Source organism: Carya illinoinensis, chromosome 1 (genome assembly GCF_018687715.1).
Source record: "Carya illinoinensis cultivar Pawnee chromosome 1, C.illinoinensisPawnee_v1, whole genome shotgun sequence".
Lineage (NCBI taxonomy): Eukaryota > Viridiplantae > Streptophyta > Magnoliopsida > Fagales > Juglandaceae > Carya > Carya illinoinensis.
Window position 1 is genome coordinate 28,518,100 of NC_056752.1, and position 16,049 is coordinate 28,534,148.

Consider the following 16,049-nt stretch of genomic DNA (forward strand, 5'->3'; position numbering starts at 1 on the left):
GCCTGCAACCTTTTCTAAAACTTGGTCCAGGAATGGTAATGGGAAGTGGTATTTCCTAGTAGAAGCATTAAACTTCCTATAGTCAATGCACATCCTCCAACCCGCGGTTACTCTTGTAGGTATTAATTCATTTTCTTCATTTTTTACCACACTCAGTCCTGATTTTTTTGGGACCACATGAATGGGGCCGATCCATCTACTCTCAGAAATGGGATAAATAATTCCCACATCTAACAACTTAACCACTCAATTTTTAACTACATCTTTCATCGTGGATTTAAGCCTCCTTTGCATTTCCCTAGATGGTTTGGCATCCTCTTCCAAATTAATCTTATGGGTACAAACTAAAGGGTTGATACCCTTAATGTCAGCCAATATCCATCCTATAGTCTTTTTGTGTTTGGTTAGGACCTTTAATAATTTTTCCTTCTGACTATCAATTAAGTGATAAGAGATTACCACTCGAAAAGTATGGTGAGGTCCCAGAAATGCATATTTCAGTTGGGATGGTAAAGGCTTGAGGTCGAAGGATGGGGTCTGTTCTTTTGAATGTTTCAGTGATTCTGCCATTGAGTATAGCTATTCAAACTTGAGCGTCCACTGCACTTTAGCTGGGTTTCCGGCAATTGATGCAGAAAATAATTCATTAGTCTTGTCATCTGAATCATTAATATCTTCTAACTCAATTAATGAATCAATGGGTTGATAAGATAATGGGCAGATTTTTGAAATAATGCTATCCAACAGATTCACTTCCTACATTTCTTCCACTTCTTGGGGCTGTCCGCATAGATTAAAAATATTTAGTTCCAAGGTCATGTTCCCAAATCTTAGTTTAAGCACACCACTTCTACAATTTATTAGAGCATTAGAAGTCGCCAGAAATGGCATTCCCAAAATTATAGGTGATTGAAACAGAGAGTTTGCTAAAAGTTTCATGTCAAGAACGACAAAGTCTACTAGGTAATAAAACTTATCAACCTAAACTAGAACATCATCCACTACCCCTCTAGGTATTTTTATTGACCTGTCAGCTAGTTGTAGGGTAATGGAAGTAGACTTCAACTCCCCTAGGCCAAGTTTTTGATAAACACAGTAGGGCAACAAATTGACACTAGACCTAAAATCAAGTAATGCATGCCCAATTTTTGAGTTTCTGATCATGCAAGCAATGGTGGGTGAACCTGGGTCCTTATACTTGGGAGGGGTGTTGCTTTGTATGATTGCACTAACTTGTACAGTGAGAAAGGCTTTCTTTTTTACATTCAGTTTTCTCTTAATGGTGCACAAGTCTTTAAGAAATTTTTCATAAGTGGGAATCTTTTGAATAGCATCTAACAAAGGTATATTTATTCCCACTTGTTTAAAAATTTCAAAAATTTCAACATGATTCTTATCTTTGTGCACAAGGGTTAGCCTTGTAGGAAAAGGTGCAGGTGCTTGCCAGTTTTTCACTTCAGTTTCAACATGCATAGGGTTAGAATTCTTACCAATGATGGTTGGGTCAGGAGTGGCCGGACTTACCAGAATTCTTCCACTTCTCAAAGTTGTTACAACTTTTACTAGTTTAATATTGGATGTCTCAACTGCCTCTGACACTTGACGAACCTGCCCCTGAGGGTTAGGTTGTGGTTGAGCAGGGAATTTTCCCTTCTCCTGGGTGCTCAAGGATTTGGTCAACCTTGTTAGGGATCCTCTAATATCATGATGGCCTGTGAAGTCTGGTTGTTGATGGTGGCCTGCCCTTGCATGAACTATTGGAGATTTGCTACCATTTGATGGATAGTGTCCTCGAGGTACCTCCTCTAACCATAAGGTGTTGTAGTAGGACATTGAGGTGATCCTGATATTGCTGATTGTTGATTATTTGCATGCGGAGAAGGGCCTGGTGTATGATTGGAGGAATGAATTGATTGCTCATTCCTCCAACTCAAGTTTGGGTGGTTCCTCCAACTGGGGCTGTATGTGTTAGAAAATGGACCTAAAAAGGATTTAGCAACCATGTTAATAGCTCCAGATTGGTCTAGTAACACTTCTTTAAAAGCTAGGAAAGTGGAGCAATCATTAGTAGAATGTCCTATATCCTCACATATGTTGCAATTTTCTGACACTCTTTAAACAACCTAAATCTCTTTTACTTTGTTTATGTCTATGGTTTCTAATTTCTTAGTAAGCATAGACACTCTACATGCAAATCATCCACTTCTCTCAAGCTGTATTTCCTCCCTCCAGTTATTTTTAAAGGTTCAGTTCTATCATATTTATCTTAAACATCCCATGACTGGGCGTTTTCAGCTAAATAATCAAAATATTTGAAAGTCTCTTCTAGTTCTTTATTAAAGAACTCCTCATTACACATTATCTCCACAAATTGTCTCATCTTGGGTTGTAAATCCTCATACAAAAAACTTATTATCCTTCTGTTTTCATACCCATGATGAGGACAAGCATTGAGTAAATCCTTGAACCTCTCCCAACACTAATAAAAGGTTACAGTGTCTTTTTGGGCAAAGTTCATGATCTGCCTCTTCAGTGCATTGGTTATATGCATAGGAAAGAATTTTTTAAAAAACTCAATCTGGATCTCTTGCCATGTTCCTATGGACCTAGGCCTCAAAGAATTTAGCCCGGTTTTGGCTTTGTCTTTTAATGAAAAGGGAAATAACTTGAGTCTAATCACTTCTTCAGTACAACTTCGATCCAATAAAAGCTGAACAAACCTCCTCAAATTCTTTGATATGTAAATATGGATTCCATCCCATGAAAATGAGGTATCAAGGGAATCATTCTAGGCTTAAAGTTAAAGTTATTTGCATTCAGGGGTTGAATGATGCATAAGGGTGAACTAGCCCCAACAGGTTACAAATAATATTTAAGGGTTTTGTTTTGGTTTACCACTCTTCTCTCATCATGTTCTTCTTCAACCATGGTGCTAAAACTATCAGAAGATGACTCAAATGAGAGTGACTCAAAATCTGAGTATGTCACAGATTCAGTTCTGACCAGTCTAGAGGAATAGTCACTACTCTAAACAGACATACAAAGCCCCTACAGTAACACCAAAATATCACCAAGGTTGGTGTAGAATGGTGATAGGGTAGCAATTAACCAATCAATATTGATTTTGTTTTTTTATTTATCACTCAGAATTAACACGAGGCAAACAAAACAAAAGAGAATAGACAATGAATGAATAAAAAAAAAGCATTAGGGTTAGAGATCACTGAAGTGTGAAAAGGTTCACACTTAGCCACCCTTGACTCTGTCAGTTCTGTAAATTGCCATTAAATCCCCGGCAATGGCTCTAAAAACTTGGTTCTTGAATTTTATTTGCTCCCAAGTGTAAGAGGTGTTGTGTTGATGTGTAGTGAAGGCCCCAAGGTCAATTTCACAAGGATTAAGACAACTTATACTTCAGAACTAATAAGGAAAATAGATGGATGATATATCTACCTAAGAACACCTTCTTGGTCAATGTGTTGACCAATGGATAATTCTTTAATAGAAATGCACCCCCCTTCAGATACCCAAAGATTCAGTCACTATAAAGTAAAGTTGGCCTACTTTTCTTTCCCTGACTCAAAGGTTTTACTAGAAATTAACAAATCAAAACAAGTGACTCAAGAAACTGAAATCTTATATTGAAACAAAACCAAACAGATTCAATAATCAAATTAAGAAATTGATTCTCTGGAAAAATAAACCTAAGTCTTGGGCAATCTTCTCATAGTGAATAATCAAATGAATTTCATCATCCCACAGTATTCTTCAAATGTTATACCAGTCGAGGTTAGAATATTTGGATGATGGATTTCATATATGCTCATCAAAGAGATTAAAGAAAAAAAAAAAGAAGAAGAACAAGAAAGAAAGAAGATAGTCTCAATGAATTTCCTATCAACCCAATTTCAGCTAATACATTCATAGCAATGGAATTCACACACTTCAAGCATCTATTGTGCTTTTAATCTACATTAGATCAAAAAGGGTGGAAAAACCCCCTTACTTCACTTGATTTGGGAATGATAAAGAAAACTTAGAGAAATGCAAATGACCACAATCTCAAAATCAAAACCCTTAAAGATTAGATATTGCTCGATGGTTACCCTTGACTTAGGGTTCAAAAATTGCTCCCCCTTCATCTTAGGATCCCTCTACTTTTAGATAAAAAGAACAACATTCGCCCAAAAATGTTTCCTCCCCCTTCCTCATGCTTCCTCCTGCTTTTATCTTTGCTCTTTCCATCCTTTGTTGTGCACTCAACTTATTCCTCTCCAATTCCGTCCAGTTCCTTCTAGAGTGTAGGGCTTGTAAGCACGATGCAGAGGATTAGGATTTGAGTGATGGAGAAACTAAAAATGTTCTAAGTGTGGTGCAAAGGCATAATAGGTATCTTAAGTGTATAATGACTATTTTACTCCTTTATCCTCTATTATTGACTTCAGTTTATCCCTTTAGTAAAAATGATGAGTAAGTGAGTATGTGTAGTGATTTTCAGGTCAAAAGTCTTAATTTAAATACTCACTAAGTACAATTTCCTCACTTAATCACCTATGTGCCATTTGTGAATCTGCGATGATCTTGAGCAATTGGCCATTAAATGTACGCCCATTGGTCTCTTCGCATTTATGGCATTGGATAATGACCCACGTTTGTCGTGGGATTCGTGTGAGGCTCTTTGTGAGATTCATGCGAGATTTGATGAGGACCTTGGGGCACAGTTTCCTTGAACTTCGGAAAGTTAACCGTTGTTCCTTGCCTACAAATAGCCCTCTTGGGCTTTTTCATTTATCATCACCTCCCCCAACCTACTTTCCAAGCACTTTGTAGCTCTATCTTTTTTTTTGTGCTATTTTCGATCGTTTCTGGTTCTGATGGATCTTCTCGCCATAGGCTAGCCATCTAGTATTGCATCCTACGGTGGGCTTTCATGGAGACATGTGCTTGGCAGTTTCTCAGGGCTTTCAGAGAACATCTTTCCAAAAAGCTGTGTCATTTTTTATCACTAGGAGATGCCTTGAAAAGAAGGCATGCTCTCAATCCTACGGCTGGGCCATTCATTGGGTTTCTCTATTCAGAACTCCCCATGTAGTTCACGTTCCGTCCTTACATCTTGGCTCGCCCCTTATCTAGGGTGGAGTTGGGCTTCCCCCCAAGGCCAGTTATTGAAAGAAATTTCTGAGTTCCTAAGCCTGATTGGGCTCAGACACTTCCTCACCAGCCAGGGGAGGAGAAAGAGTGGGTGCTTGAGCCGACAAGGGAGCTTTTATAGAGACCACAGAGGATTTTAACTTCAACTTGAGCTCTTTACTGTCCCACCTTCTTTGGTGGAGTCCACGGTGGGGTGGCCTCTATTTGTCACTTCCATATGGGGCCCCAGCCTATGTGGAAGTGGTTTTGACTGAGGTTAGTTTCCGCCCTTGATTGTCCTCAACTGTTGTGTGTTTGGGAGCTTGAGTAGACTGAGGCTGCTTCCGGCCCCTTCCCCATTGAGTTCATCTTCGAGGTGATTCCTATCTTATGGCCCCTCTTTACTTGTGTGATGGTGCCTCTCCAGTGACCCTATCGATGCTAACTTTTTTGCCGATAGTACCATATGATACCTTACTGAGCCTGACATAGCTGGCCGATTACTTAGACTTTGTCTTTGTATCATTTGTCATGGATTTGTTCTAATCTTTCCATTGTAATCATTCTAATAGTTGATGAATAAAATGTTCTTCCATTTATACTTTCAAACTTTATATTTTTCCATATTGCTTGCTTGTGCTTTACTCACGCCCCTCACGAGTGGCATTATATTGGCTTCTTGTTGAGACTTCACTATTTTTTTTTAATCTTGATAAATTAGTAACCTTTCGAGCGGCACCTCACTGAGTGTAATGCCTTCTTCGTCTGCTTATCTCTATGATGACTGAATACTTGTTTGAGTTCCTTTGTGTGATGTCTTGTTCACTTTCAACTCCTATTGAGGCCCTATGTTGCGCATACAAGGACTTTGTAGAAGTTTCACGGCATGTAAAATCGGGCTGACTTAGATGATCCTCGCACTTGGCGAGTAGTACACCTTACTCAGATCCTTTGTGGGGGTTGCGTGGTATGTAAGACAGGGTGCACCTCATTGGCCCTCACACTCTGTCAGAGGGAATGAGTGGCGTGTAAGCCTGCACCAGCTCAGATTCCTTTTACATGATGTCTTGCTCGTTTTTAACTCCCGCTGAGGCTCTACATTGCATAAGTGAGCCTTGGCAGAAGTCTCACAAATTCTTTGTAGAGGTCATACGGTATGTAAGACCAAGTTATCCTTTTTGACCCTTGCGCTCGACAAGAGGGGGTGAGTGGGGTGCAAGCCTACACTCACCTAGATTCTTTGTGGACACGCTACAAGATCAAAGCCCAGATATATGTATACTTTATTTGACAATTACCAACTTGCATTGCCTGTTTTACATTGTGAGATTTTGAGATCTTTGCTCACTTTTAGGGAATATGACATCTTATGCGGTTGATACAGGTAGTCTTGGCACTATCCCGCACTCCATCGAGGAAGGGGTAGGAGCTCATCAAGCCACACACTCCCCTTTTAGCCCCCAGGGAGGTCGTCATCCCTTTGTTGCGACAGGATGGGGTCAATGTTCGGGCAGTCTCAGGGCTAGCCCCACTCTCCTTTGCAGGAGAGGTCAATCTAACCCAAGGTTAGTTCTACTTGCTGACCCTTATGTGAAGGTAGTCTGTTAGGGTAATATGTCTGACTGCACCCTCTCCCATCCATTGGCATCACAGGAAAGGGGAGTGAGGGCCAGGCTAGAGCTATGCCCACTCTTCCTTATGGCAAAATGAGGTATGTTTAGGGCTGGACCCACTCTCTCCCACAGGAATGTCAAGATGGCCTTTGGCTCATCCCTCCCTTTGGTACCCCGAGGGGAGGTCATTTGTTCAAGCAGTATGTCTGACTAGACCCACTAAGGACAGACCCACACTCTGCCGAGGGAGAAGTAAAGGCACCTAAAATCACTCTCTACCTTATACATTCCCTCAAGGGTGGTAGTCGACGACCCATGGACCAGATTACTCTTCACTGTGATGGGATGAGGTTAATGTTCGGGCAACCTCAGTGTTGGTCCTGCTCTTATCCGCAGGGGAGGTTGGTTTAATTCGAGGTTAGTTCTGCCTATTGACCCTTACATGGAGGTAGTCTATTCAGGCAGTATGTCTAACTGGACCTTCTTCTATCCATTGATACCTTAGGAAAGGTAGGTGAGGGCCAGGCTAGCACTGTGCCCACTCTTCGTCTTGATGGAATGAGGTATGTTTGAGCAACCTCAAGGCTAGACCCACTCGCCCCCATTGGAGGGTCAAGATGGCCTCTAGCTCATCCCGCCCTTTTGTTTGACTATTCAGGAAGTATGTTTGACTAGAACCACTCCCATTGGTCGACGCCCATGAGGAAAGAAGTGTGTGTTGGTTATTTCAGGATAGACCCACACTCCGCTGTTGGAGGGGTAGAGCAGCCCTTTGGCATTACACTCATCCCTTTGTTACCCCACAGGGAGGTAATTGGTTGATGTAGAGTTGGAGTTTAGAAGTAATTGTAGTTGGAGACTCGTTTCATTGACTTTCTTAAAAAAGAACTATCGCTTTCATTAAGTAGAGCTTATACAAAAAAGGGCATCGAATTTATACAAAAGAGAATAAAAAATCCTAGGTCCTTCTTCCTTTTCCTTCTTTTGCGCCCCTCTTCCTCCCCCCAACTAGGACAGCTCGTGTGATGCCAAGAGCTTGTCACTTTTTTATGAGTGGCGCATACTAGCGCTAGGCGTAGCTCCTCCCACCTTTGGCTTTAGCTACTACACATAGCATTCTCTTGCCGAGGCTTATTCTCCTTTAAGCTCACCTACCCACTGGGTCATTGGGAACTCTACCATTAGGTGGTAGGTAGAGGTAATTGCCTTCAGTTTGTTGAGCATTGGTCGGCTGATGATGGCATTATAGGATGAGGGAGCTCTTATTATTAAGAAGTCGACCATGATCGAGGTGGTGTGGGGTGGGTTGCCCACCAAGATAGATGGGGTGATTGTCCCCACTGGTTGAACCGTTTCCCTCAAAAAGCCCTTGAGCGGCATTGAGGCCGGTAGGAGCTAAGCTGCATCTATTTCCATAAGGATGAACACTTCCTAAAACAAGATATCCATTGAGTTGCCATTTTCGATAAGGATTCTTAAGTTAGTGATATGCATGGTGATCACTAATGCATCATCGTGCGGGTAAAAGACTTTCTCTTGGTCAATTTCTCCAAAGAAGATCAAGGGAGCGGGCTCGCCCCTACGATACTTAGTAGGGTGGTAGGAGTTTGAGTAAACTTCTCAATATCGGGCCTTTCTCGCATGCACTTTCCATCCTGATGAAGTTGCACCTCCATTAACAAAACCTCTCGTGATGGTGTGGATTTCTCCCACTGGGGCACCTCTTGGTGTTGTTGCTATGTAGGGGTGTGCAATGGTCCCCGTTCAACTTCCCTCCTTCTTGGGCTTTCCAGCCTCCTCTGCTAATATCCTCTGCCAAGACTCCTCTCCCGAGAATTCTCCCTCCATGGCTGCTCCACTTGTCGGGATGGAGGGTATTGGGGTGGAGCCCGATCTCCCTAGTGTGAACGACACTACCCCGTGGTGTGAGTGGTCTACTGATGGTAAGTGTAGTAACGACGCTCCTCCAAGTTTGGTTGTTAATCCTCCTTCATGACGGTGAATGTTGATCGATCGTGCTGGTGTGGCGGGTTCCTTATGGTGAGCTCTTCTCCCTGATGTGGCTTTTGATGTGGGTTTTCCCATTCTTGTCCTCTAACTATAGCTCTTGTCGTCTGGGTTTGGCCAATGTGCGGAGGGTATCCTCGGTATTTATGAAGTTGTCTGCTTGATCCATGAACTCTCAAAGGGTCATTGGGGTCCTTTTGGCCAACTCTACCAAGAGCGCCAATCGAGGCCAAACTCCCCCGATGAGTGCTGGTAGGGTCATCTTTTCATATTGGTCCTCTGCAGTCATTTGCTCCTTGTTAAATTTAGCTAGATAGGTTTTCAAGTTTTTATCTTCCCTCTGTTTGATGGTGAGAAGGAAGGAGGCAGGGAGGATTCTTCTCTTGCTTGCCATGAAGTAGGTGAGGAACAAGTGAGCCAGTTCATTGAAGTTTCCAATGGAGTCGGGTGCTAAGGAGCCGAACCACTTCCTTGCAAGTCCCCTCAAGGTCAAAGGGAAGGCTCTGCAAGCTACCACCCCAAGAAACACATGCAACGTAATGTGAGCCTTTAAGGTTTCGAAATACTCAATTGGGTCCCAAATCCCTTCATACGTCTCCATAGGCGGGACCTGGAACTTTGGTGGTAGCGGAACAGCCATCACCTTTGCACTGTAGGGCAAACCCATACTGAAGAGTAGCTGATCTACTGTAGATGAGCTCCCCATTTTTCTCATCATTACCTCGTACTTTCCCTTGAGGTTGAGCAGCTCATCTTGCATATGTTTCCTCTCTTCTTGGTCATTTTCTCCCTCTTCTTCCCTCCAAGACTCCTGGTGCTCACTGGTGCTTGGAACTCCATGGTGTGCTGACTCCTAAAGGTTGTCCTTGAGGGTCCCGTTCTCAACTCAGAGGGCATCCATTTTGTTAGTGAGCTTTTCAACGAGCTATTCCATGGCCACCAATCTTGTCTCCATGTCGCCTAAGGCTTCTTCTTCCGGCTCATGCACCATTTGAGAACGGGTTCTCGTAGGCATATGAAGGACATATTTGTTTTTATAATTTTTTGTATCCCAAAGACGGCGCCAACTGTTAACGACGTGTTTCATATACCTTTGGGCCAAGTCCTCAACGGTCCGAGTCTTCTATTTCAAGGGCCTGCAACAACGAAGACGAGATCGGGAAAGGCTGCCCTAGGATGGCTTGGGGAACCACCAATGCTTAAGTTAGCCTAGATTAAGCAGTGGGGGAATTAAGGAGACCATGAGCATTAATGTATTTTTAGTGACAGGATTTGATCCCCTTACCTGGTAATCAAAGGGCCTTTCATACTTAGCTTGGAGAGTTAGGTGGCCATGTCCTACGACTTGGGAGAATGGAAAATCCTCCTGGAATTCCTTCCCCCATGCTAACTTTAATGCGGTGTGACCCTCTAGAATCAATCATTTAATGTGGTGTGGTTATCTGTGAACCCATTTAATACGGCATGGTCTCTTGGCGTCGCTGGATAGTCCAATCTTTTCCCATTAGCGTGCTTCCTTTTCCTTCCTCCGACTTGGTTTTCTACGCTTCTTCTGTAATGTCCCATCTGAATGCAAGCGGTTATGCCCAACCTATGCGGGTCATGGGTCGGTTCTGAACCACTGGGGGATCCCTCTCGGGCTTGGGTTAGGCCACCTTAGGCTACCCGGCGTACGGGGAAATGCTTGATGTTGGGCTCAGGCTCGCCTCCATGGGATTTTAGGCCACTGATGAAAATCCCCCAAACAGGAGCACCAACACCTTCTTTCAGTTGCTCGAGCCCTTCTTTACCAAGCATCACTTCCACTCAAATTTTTGGGAGATGCAGTTTTGGCTGGAGCCCACCTTATTAATAGAGTTCCAACCCCAGTTTTGGATAGCAAGTCCCCTTATGAGGTCCTCTTCTCTTCCATTCCATCCTATGCATATCTAAGAATCTTTGGATGTTTGTGCTTTGCCTCCACTATCAAACACACTAGAACAAAATTGAGCCCTCGAGCAAAGAATTGCATCTTTATAGGCTATCCAGTTGGAGTTAAAGGCTATAAACTCTATGATCTCGAAGACCATTCATGTTTCATTTCAACGGATGTCGTGTTCTATGAATCTGTCTTCCCATTCCATAGCTCAGTCCAAACATCACTCATCTTGACCATACCAATGACCTAGTTCTTCCTCGTTTCCTACCAAATTCATCATCATCTCCTTCCTCTTATCCCACTCATGTCATGCCTCCAATTACCAATACACCCCCTATTGAAAAACATACCTCACAAGACCAAGTTCACGACCCTCTGTCCAGTTATCCTCTTCTCCATGAAAATCCTGCTCCATCTTCACCAACTCATGAAAATTCTACTCCTCCTGTTGATATCACACCTCCCATCAATTTTTGAAGATCACATAGAACTCACTAGCCACCAACATACTTACATGATTACCATTGCCAAGCTATTCATGCCATTGCCATTCCTTGTGCTCTCTCCACTTCTACTGCACATCCTATACATCAATATTTGTCATATAATCACTTATTTCCTCATCATAAATCCTATGCCCTTTCTCTCTCCCTACTTCATGAGCCCAAAACCTACCATGAAGCTATGAATTCTAAACATTGGAAAGATGCAATGAAATATAAGTTGGAAGCCTTAGAGGCAAATGGGACATGGACAGTTACTGCTCTACCTCCAGGAAAAATAGCTATTGGCTACAATTATATCTATAAAGTCAAATTAAAATCTGATGGGACAGTAGAGAGACACAAAGCAAGGTTGGTGGCAAAAGGCTACACTCAAAGGGAAGGATTTGATTGTCAAGAAACCTTTAGCCTTATAACAAAGCTCAAACGATTAGGGTTTTTCTTGCATTGGCAGCCATCCATAACTGGCACCTCTATCAGTTGGATGTACGCAATGCTTTCCTTCATGGTGATTTGGATGAAGAAATTTACATGGACTTACCTCTTGGTTTTCACAGCAAGGGGGATTCATCTTGTACAAATGAGAAGCTGGTTTGTAAACTCCACAGATCCCTTTATGGACTTAAACAGGCCTCTAGGCAATGGTACTCTAAATTTTCTGCTTCTCTTACTCATATTGGTTTTTAACAATTTAAATCTGATTACACTTTGTTTACAAGAAATGATGAAACTGGATTTACAGCCCTCTTAGCCTATGTTGATGACATAGTCATAGAAGTTCCCATCTTGAAGCTGTTGATAATATGAAAGCTTACTTGCGCTCTCAGTTTAAGATCAAGGATTTGGGTATTTTGAAGTATTTCTTGGGTTTGGAAAATGCTAGATCAGTTGCTGGCAACCACTTGTGTCAAAGAAAGTACAGTCTCGAGATTCTTGAGGATGTAGAACTTCTTGGATGTAAAGCAGTCAGTACCTCGATGGAAATTAACCATTTACTCACCCACTCTTCCTCTGGTTTATTGGTTGATTCCACAAGTTGTAGAAGGCTGATTGGGAGATTGATTTATCTTAGAATAACCAGACCTAAAATACATCACCTATGCAGTCAATATTCTCAACCAATTCATGGACAAACCAAAAGAAACACATATGCATGCTACTCACCGAGTCATAAAATATCTGAAAGGGTCTATAGGTCAAGGAATATTCTTCTCATCTCAGTCTCATCCATGCATGAAATCCTTTAATGATTCAAATTGGGCAGCATGCCCAGAAACAAGAAGATCAATCACTAGTTTTTGCTTTTTCATTGGTGATTCTCTAGTGAGCTGTACATCCAAAAAGCAAGACATTTTTCACGTTCATCTGCAAAGGCAGAATATTAAGCCTTGGCTCACACTAGTTGCAAAAGTGTAAGGATCATTTCTTTGCTAAAAGACTTCAATACTGAACATCCTAAGCCAGCACTTCTATATTGTGATAGCCTAGCAGCTTTGCACCTCACTAAAAATCCAGTGTTCCAAGAAAAGCCCAAACACATCGAATTAGACTATCATTTTGTTAGAGAGAAGGTTTTAGCCAAGGTCCTCATACCAATACATATATCATCGAAGTTCCAGCTTGCATATATTTTTACTAAAGCATTGTCCACTGCCAGCTTCCACTTCCTACTGTCCAAGATGGGCACTTTAAATATCTATGCCCATCCTGAGGGGGAGTCACAAGAATTGCATAAGTTGAGATCCACTCAGTAGGAATTGAATGCAACTACTATTGCACCAAACAAAAACACACCTACATGTAGAGAAATGGGAATTGAGTGGAATGAGTACATGATAGTAAGCAGCAGGCTGCTACTGTCCTTTAGCATAATTGTATAGGAAAATTTATTTTGTTATTTAAATCTCTTTGTACAGTAGTAGCATTCTTTTGTTTTATCTTTCCTTTCGTTGTTTTCTATTTGTATAAAGCTGAGGAAACCTCTACTGAATATATAGAAAAATAGAGAACATTTTCTCAAACCTCCATCAAAGTGCTCTCTCTCTCATTGTTTTTCCTTCTTTTCATCATCGCAATTTCATTCATTTTTCTAACACGCAACCCCAACCACCCTAACTAGAAAAAATAAATAAACAAATTAAAAGAAAAAAAGAAAGAGAGGAGACCAATGTGTCCCATTAATGTGTTCAATGTGCACAACAATAATCGCCATTGACTTGGCACAAAGCAAGTCATTGCATATTAAATTATATGATCCAACAAAATTCACAAGAATTCATTTTTATGGACCCATGCAATTTATGATAGATATCAATCAGTGGCATTTCAAGGACGATGGTAATATAATTAGATACCAATATACAGTGGCAATTAATCACATGGGTAGGCAACTATATATGTCACTTGTCTATGGACCCTAGCTTTAAAAGACCTCAAACATGATGTTAAGACTAAGGATAGTTTGGGTATTAGAGTTTTCTGAAAAGCCTCTACTACTATATATTATTTTATTATTATTTTTTATTACTATTTACTACCATTTAAATTTTATCATTACTTTTTTTACTAATATTCACAAAATATTTGAAATCACCTCAATATCCAAACACAACCTAAAATGAAAATGTTGAAAACAATAGCTTTTATAAGCTTTATTAGTAGAAAAGCTAGGAAAATTTTTTGCCTAACTTAAATTTTTTTTATATTTTTTTAGAGGAAATTTTCATTATTCATTAATCAGAAAAACTTACTTCCACAACCAGATGTATGCAGGTTGGTTTTGGATCTCCACCAGTACACAATTTCTTTTTGCAATTGGTCTTGTCTTCACTGTTATTGATACTTTCTACAAACCAACATCCAAAAGACAGCTCTCTATCTAAACAGAGACTCAACCCCCCACCCTTCATAAAAAGTGAAGACTAAACCTCTATAGACAACCATCCAAGATATGAACTTCTGTGTTTATTATTACTAAACAATAAGGAAAGTAGTAATATAGATGCGAAAAATAATAGATTATAGTTTGGACCAATTTCGATAGACTTCAGAATCTGTGACAATTCGTGAAGGCACACACTAGTATCTTCTTAGCCACAAAAGTCATATCTGAAAGATTTGATGGTGGCAATTCCAGTGATTCAGCCCGTGTCGTGAGAAAAGTTGCCTAGAAGTGGTGGTACATGAGGACCACGCATAGTTGTGAGCACCGTGTGAGGACCACGTGCAGTTGTGAGAAGCACACATGATGATTTTCACAAAACCGCCACTTTCCTCCAAACGATTGCAGCCTAGAAATCTTCTTGTGCTACATGTGTATCTTGAGAGTTGTTGGAAAACTGTAACTCTACCATTTTTGGCTTTGAATGAAATAAAAAATAAAATAAAAAATAAAAACAAATAAAAACAAAGAAACTGGAACTACTTTGATAGACAATGTGGGTAGATGGAGAAGGGAATGAATAAGAGGGAGAAGAAGGAGGAAGCCGAGTCTCCTCATTGTATGGTGAAAATCATATCTAGAGGCTTTTTACGAGAGTTTTTACTAGAAGTTATACAGCAAAAATTTTTATGATAAGTACCTTCTACCCAATATAAATTAAAATTTACCTGAAACTATACAAGCTGGCCAAAATAATTCATGGTTTATATAGGGAAAGATCATGGCATGAATATAAAACCAACAAATAAGAATTTTTCTCCTCTTTTCTTTGAATCAGTTTTACAATAATTTGTTATTAACCAAGTAATTAATTAATTTTAGTTGATCGTGGCTAGCTAACTCCAAATTCAAAATTTCTTATCATCAAATCTCCATATCATTTTATATTCGAATAATATAATTTATGAGTTTTAAATTAAGGCCTCGTCTTATATCGTTATTACCTTATAAGGACACAAAATTTGTTAAGCTTACCAAGAACAACTTCGTTGTGCTAATAAGTAATATTCAAGTCAAATATAACAATTGCACTGATTTTTTACAGTGAAAAAACTGTCTGATGCTAGGAATTAAAGTCATGAGGTCTTAACCAACCATGCTTAGTCGTGGGTAGGGGTGCAACACCAAGCCCAGATTGGGATGGAGGAACAAGATCTGGTATAGGACCAGGCTGATGTCGAGCATACCTACACCCCTATCCAATGCTCTAACGGTGTGTGGTCATGTCGATTGGGCTCATCTGGTCTATCATCATCTCCTCCACCTGGAGTGGCACTCCCTGCCATAGTAATAGCCAGCTGAGGATGACTCTGTATGGGAGGTTGTCTGTTGAGACGATGCTCGCCTCGTAACAGATTCTCTCAAATGTGACAAGTGGCAACTCGATGGGCTCTCCATGTGCTAATCTTATCAGAAACTATGTGCAAGCCAGAGTGAATGTAGTCTTATGTCCCACAGGATCTATATTTGTTACAATAGCTGACTCTGGTTGAACAAGTTTGGCCTCTCGAGTTACATGCATTCTATGCTAGTGAGAATGTAGAAATCCTCATCCTGCTCAACATCACCGACCTATGGATCTGTATCCTCGGCATCCAACTGGTCTACATCATGACTGGCCATAGAATCAACAGGACCCATAGATGAAGTAAGCATGCCTACATCCACCTCAAATGTGCCTGGAGATGATGCAGCTACTTTGGCCCCAGGCTGAGCAACTACCGCCTCAGGTAGGTGACGCGGGATATGGAGTAGCTAGGTGATGACATCCGACCAAAACTCAAACTATACACTGAGTACAGTGACGGTGTGGGAGGATGTATCATGAGGCATGGAGGACATCCCCATGTAAAACTTGCAAACCATTGAGGGGTAGACCTTTCCCCTCAATGTGCAAATATTGGCCCAGCCTTTGGTTGTGAAGATAGATTTGATAC

General features: G+C 41.0%; 1 protein-coding gene and 1 non-coding gene across 2 annotated transcripts; one reads left to right on the forward strand and one right to left on the reverse strand.

The window, feature by feature from the left end:
• Positions 1 to 981: 981 nt before the first annotated feature.
• On the reverse strand, positions 982 to 1,833 carry LOC122280526. Its single transcript, XM_043091503.1, has one exon. It carries the CDS (start codon positions 1,831 to 1,833, stop codon positions 982 to 984), a length of 852 nt encoding a protein of 283 aa, XP_042947437.1.
• Positions 1,834 to 2,429: 596 nt separating this feature from the next.
• LOC122293739 lies at positions 2,430 to 2,537 on the forward strand. The gene has a single exon (XR_006237351.1). It is a non-coding gene; the product is annotated as a small nucleolar RNA R71 (small nucleolar RNA).
• The last annotated feature ends 13,512 nt before the right edge of the window (positions 2,538 to 16,049 follow it).

Excerpts from the sequence above, each read along its gene's own strand:
- LOC122280526 (XM_043091503.1), bottom strand. The coding sequence starts at position 1,833 with ATGTCCTACTACAACACCTTATGGTTAGAGGAGGTACCTCGAGGACAC.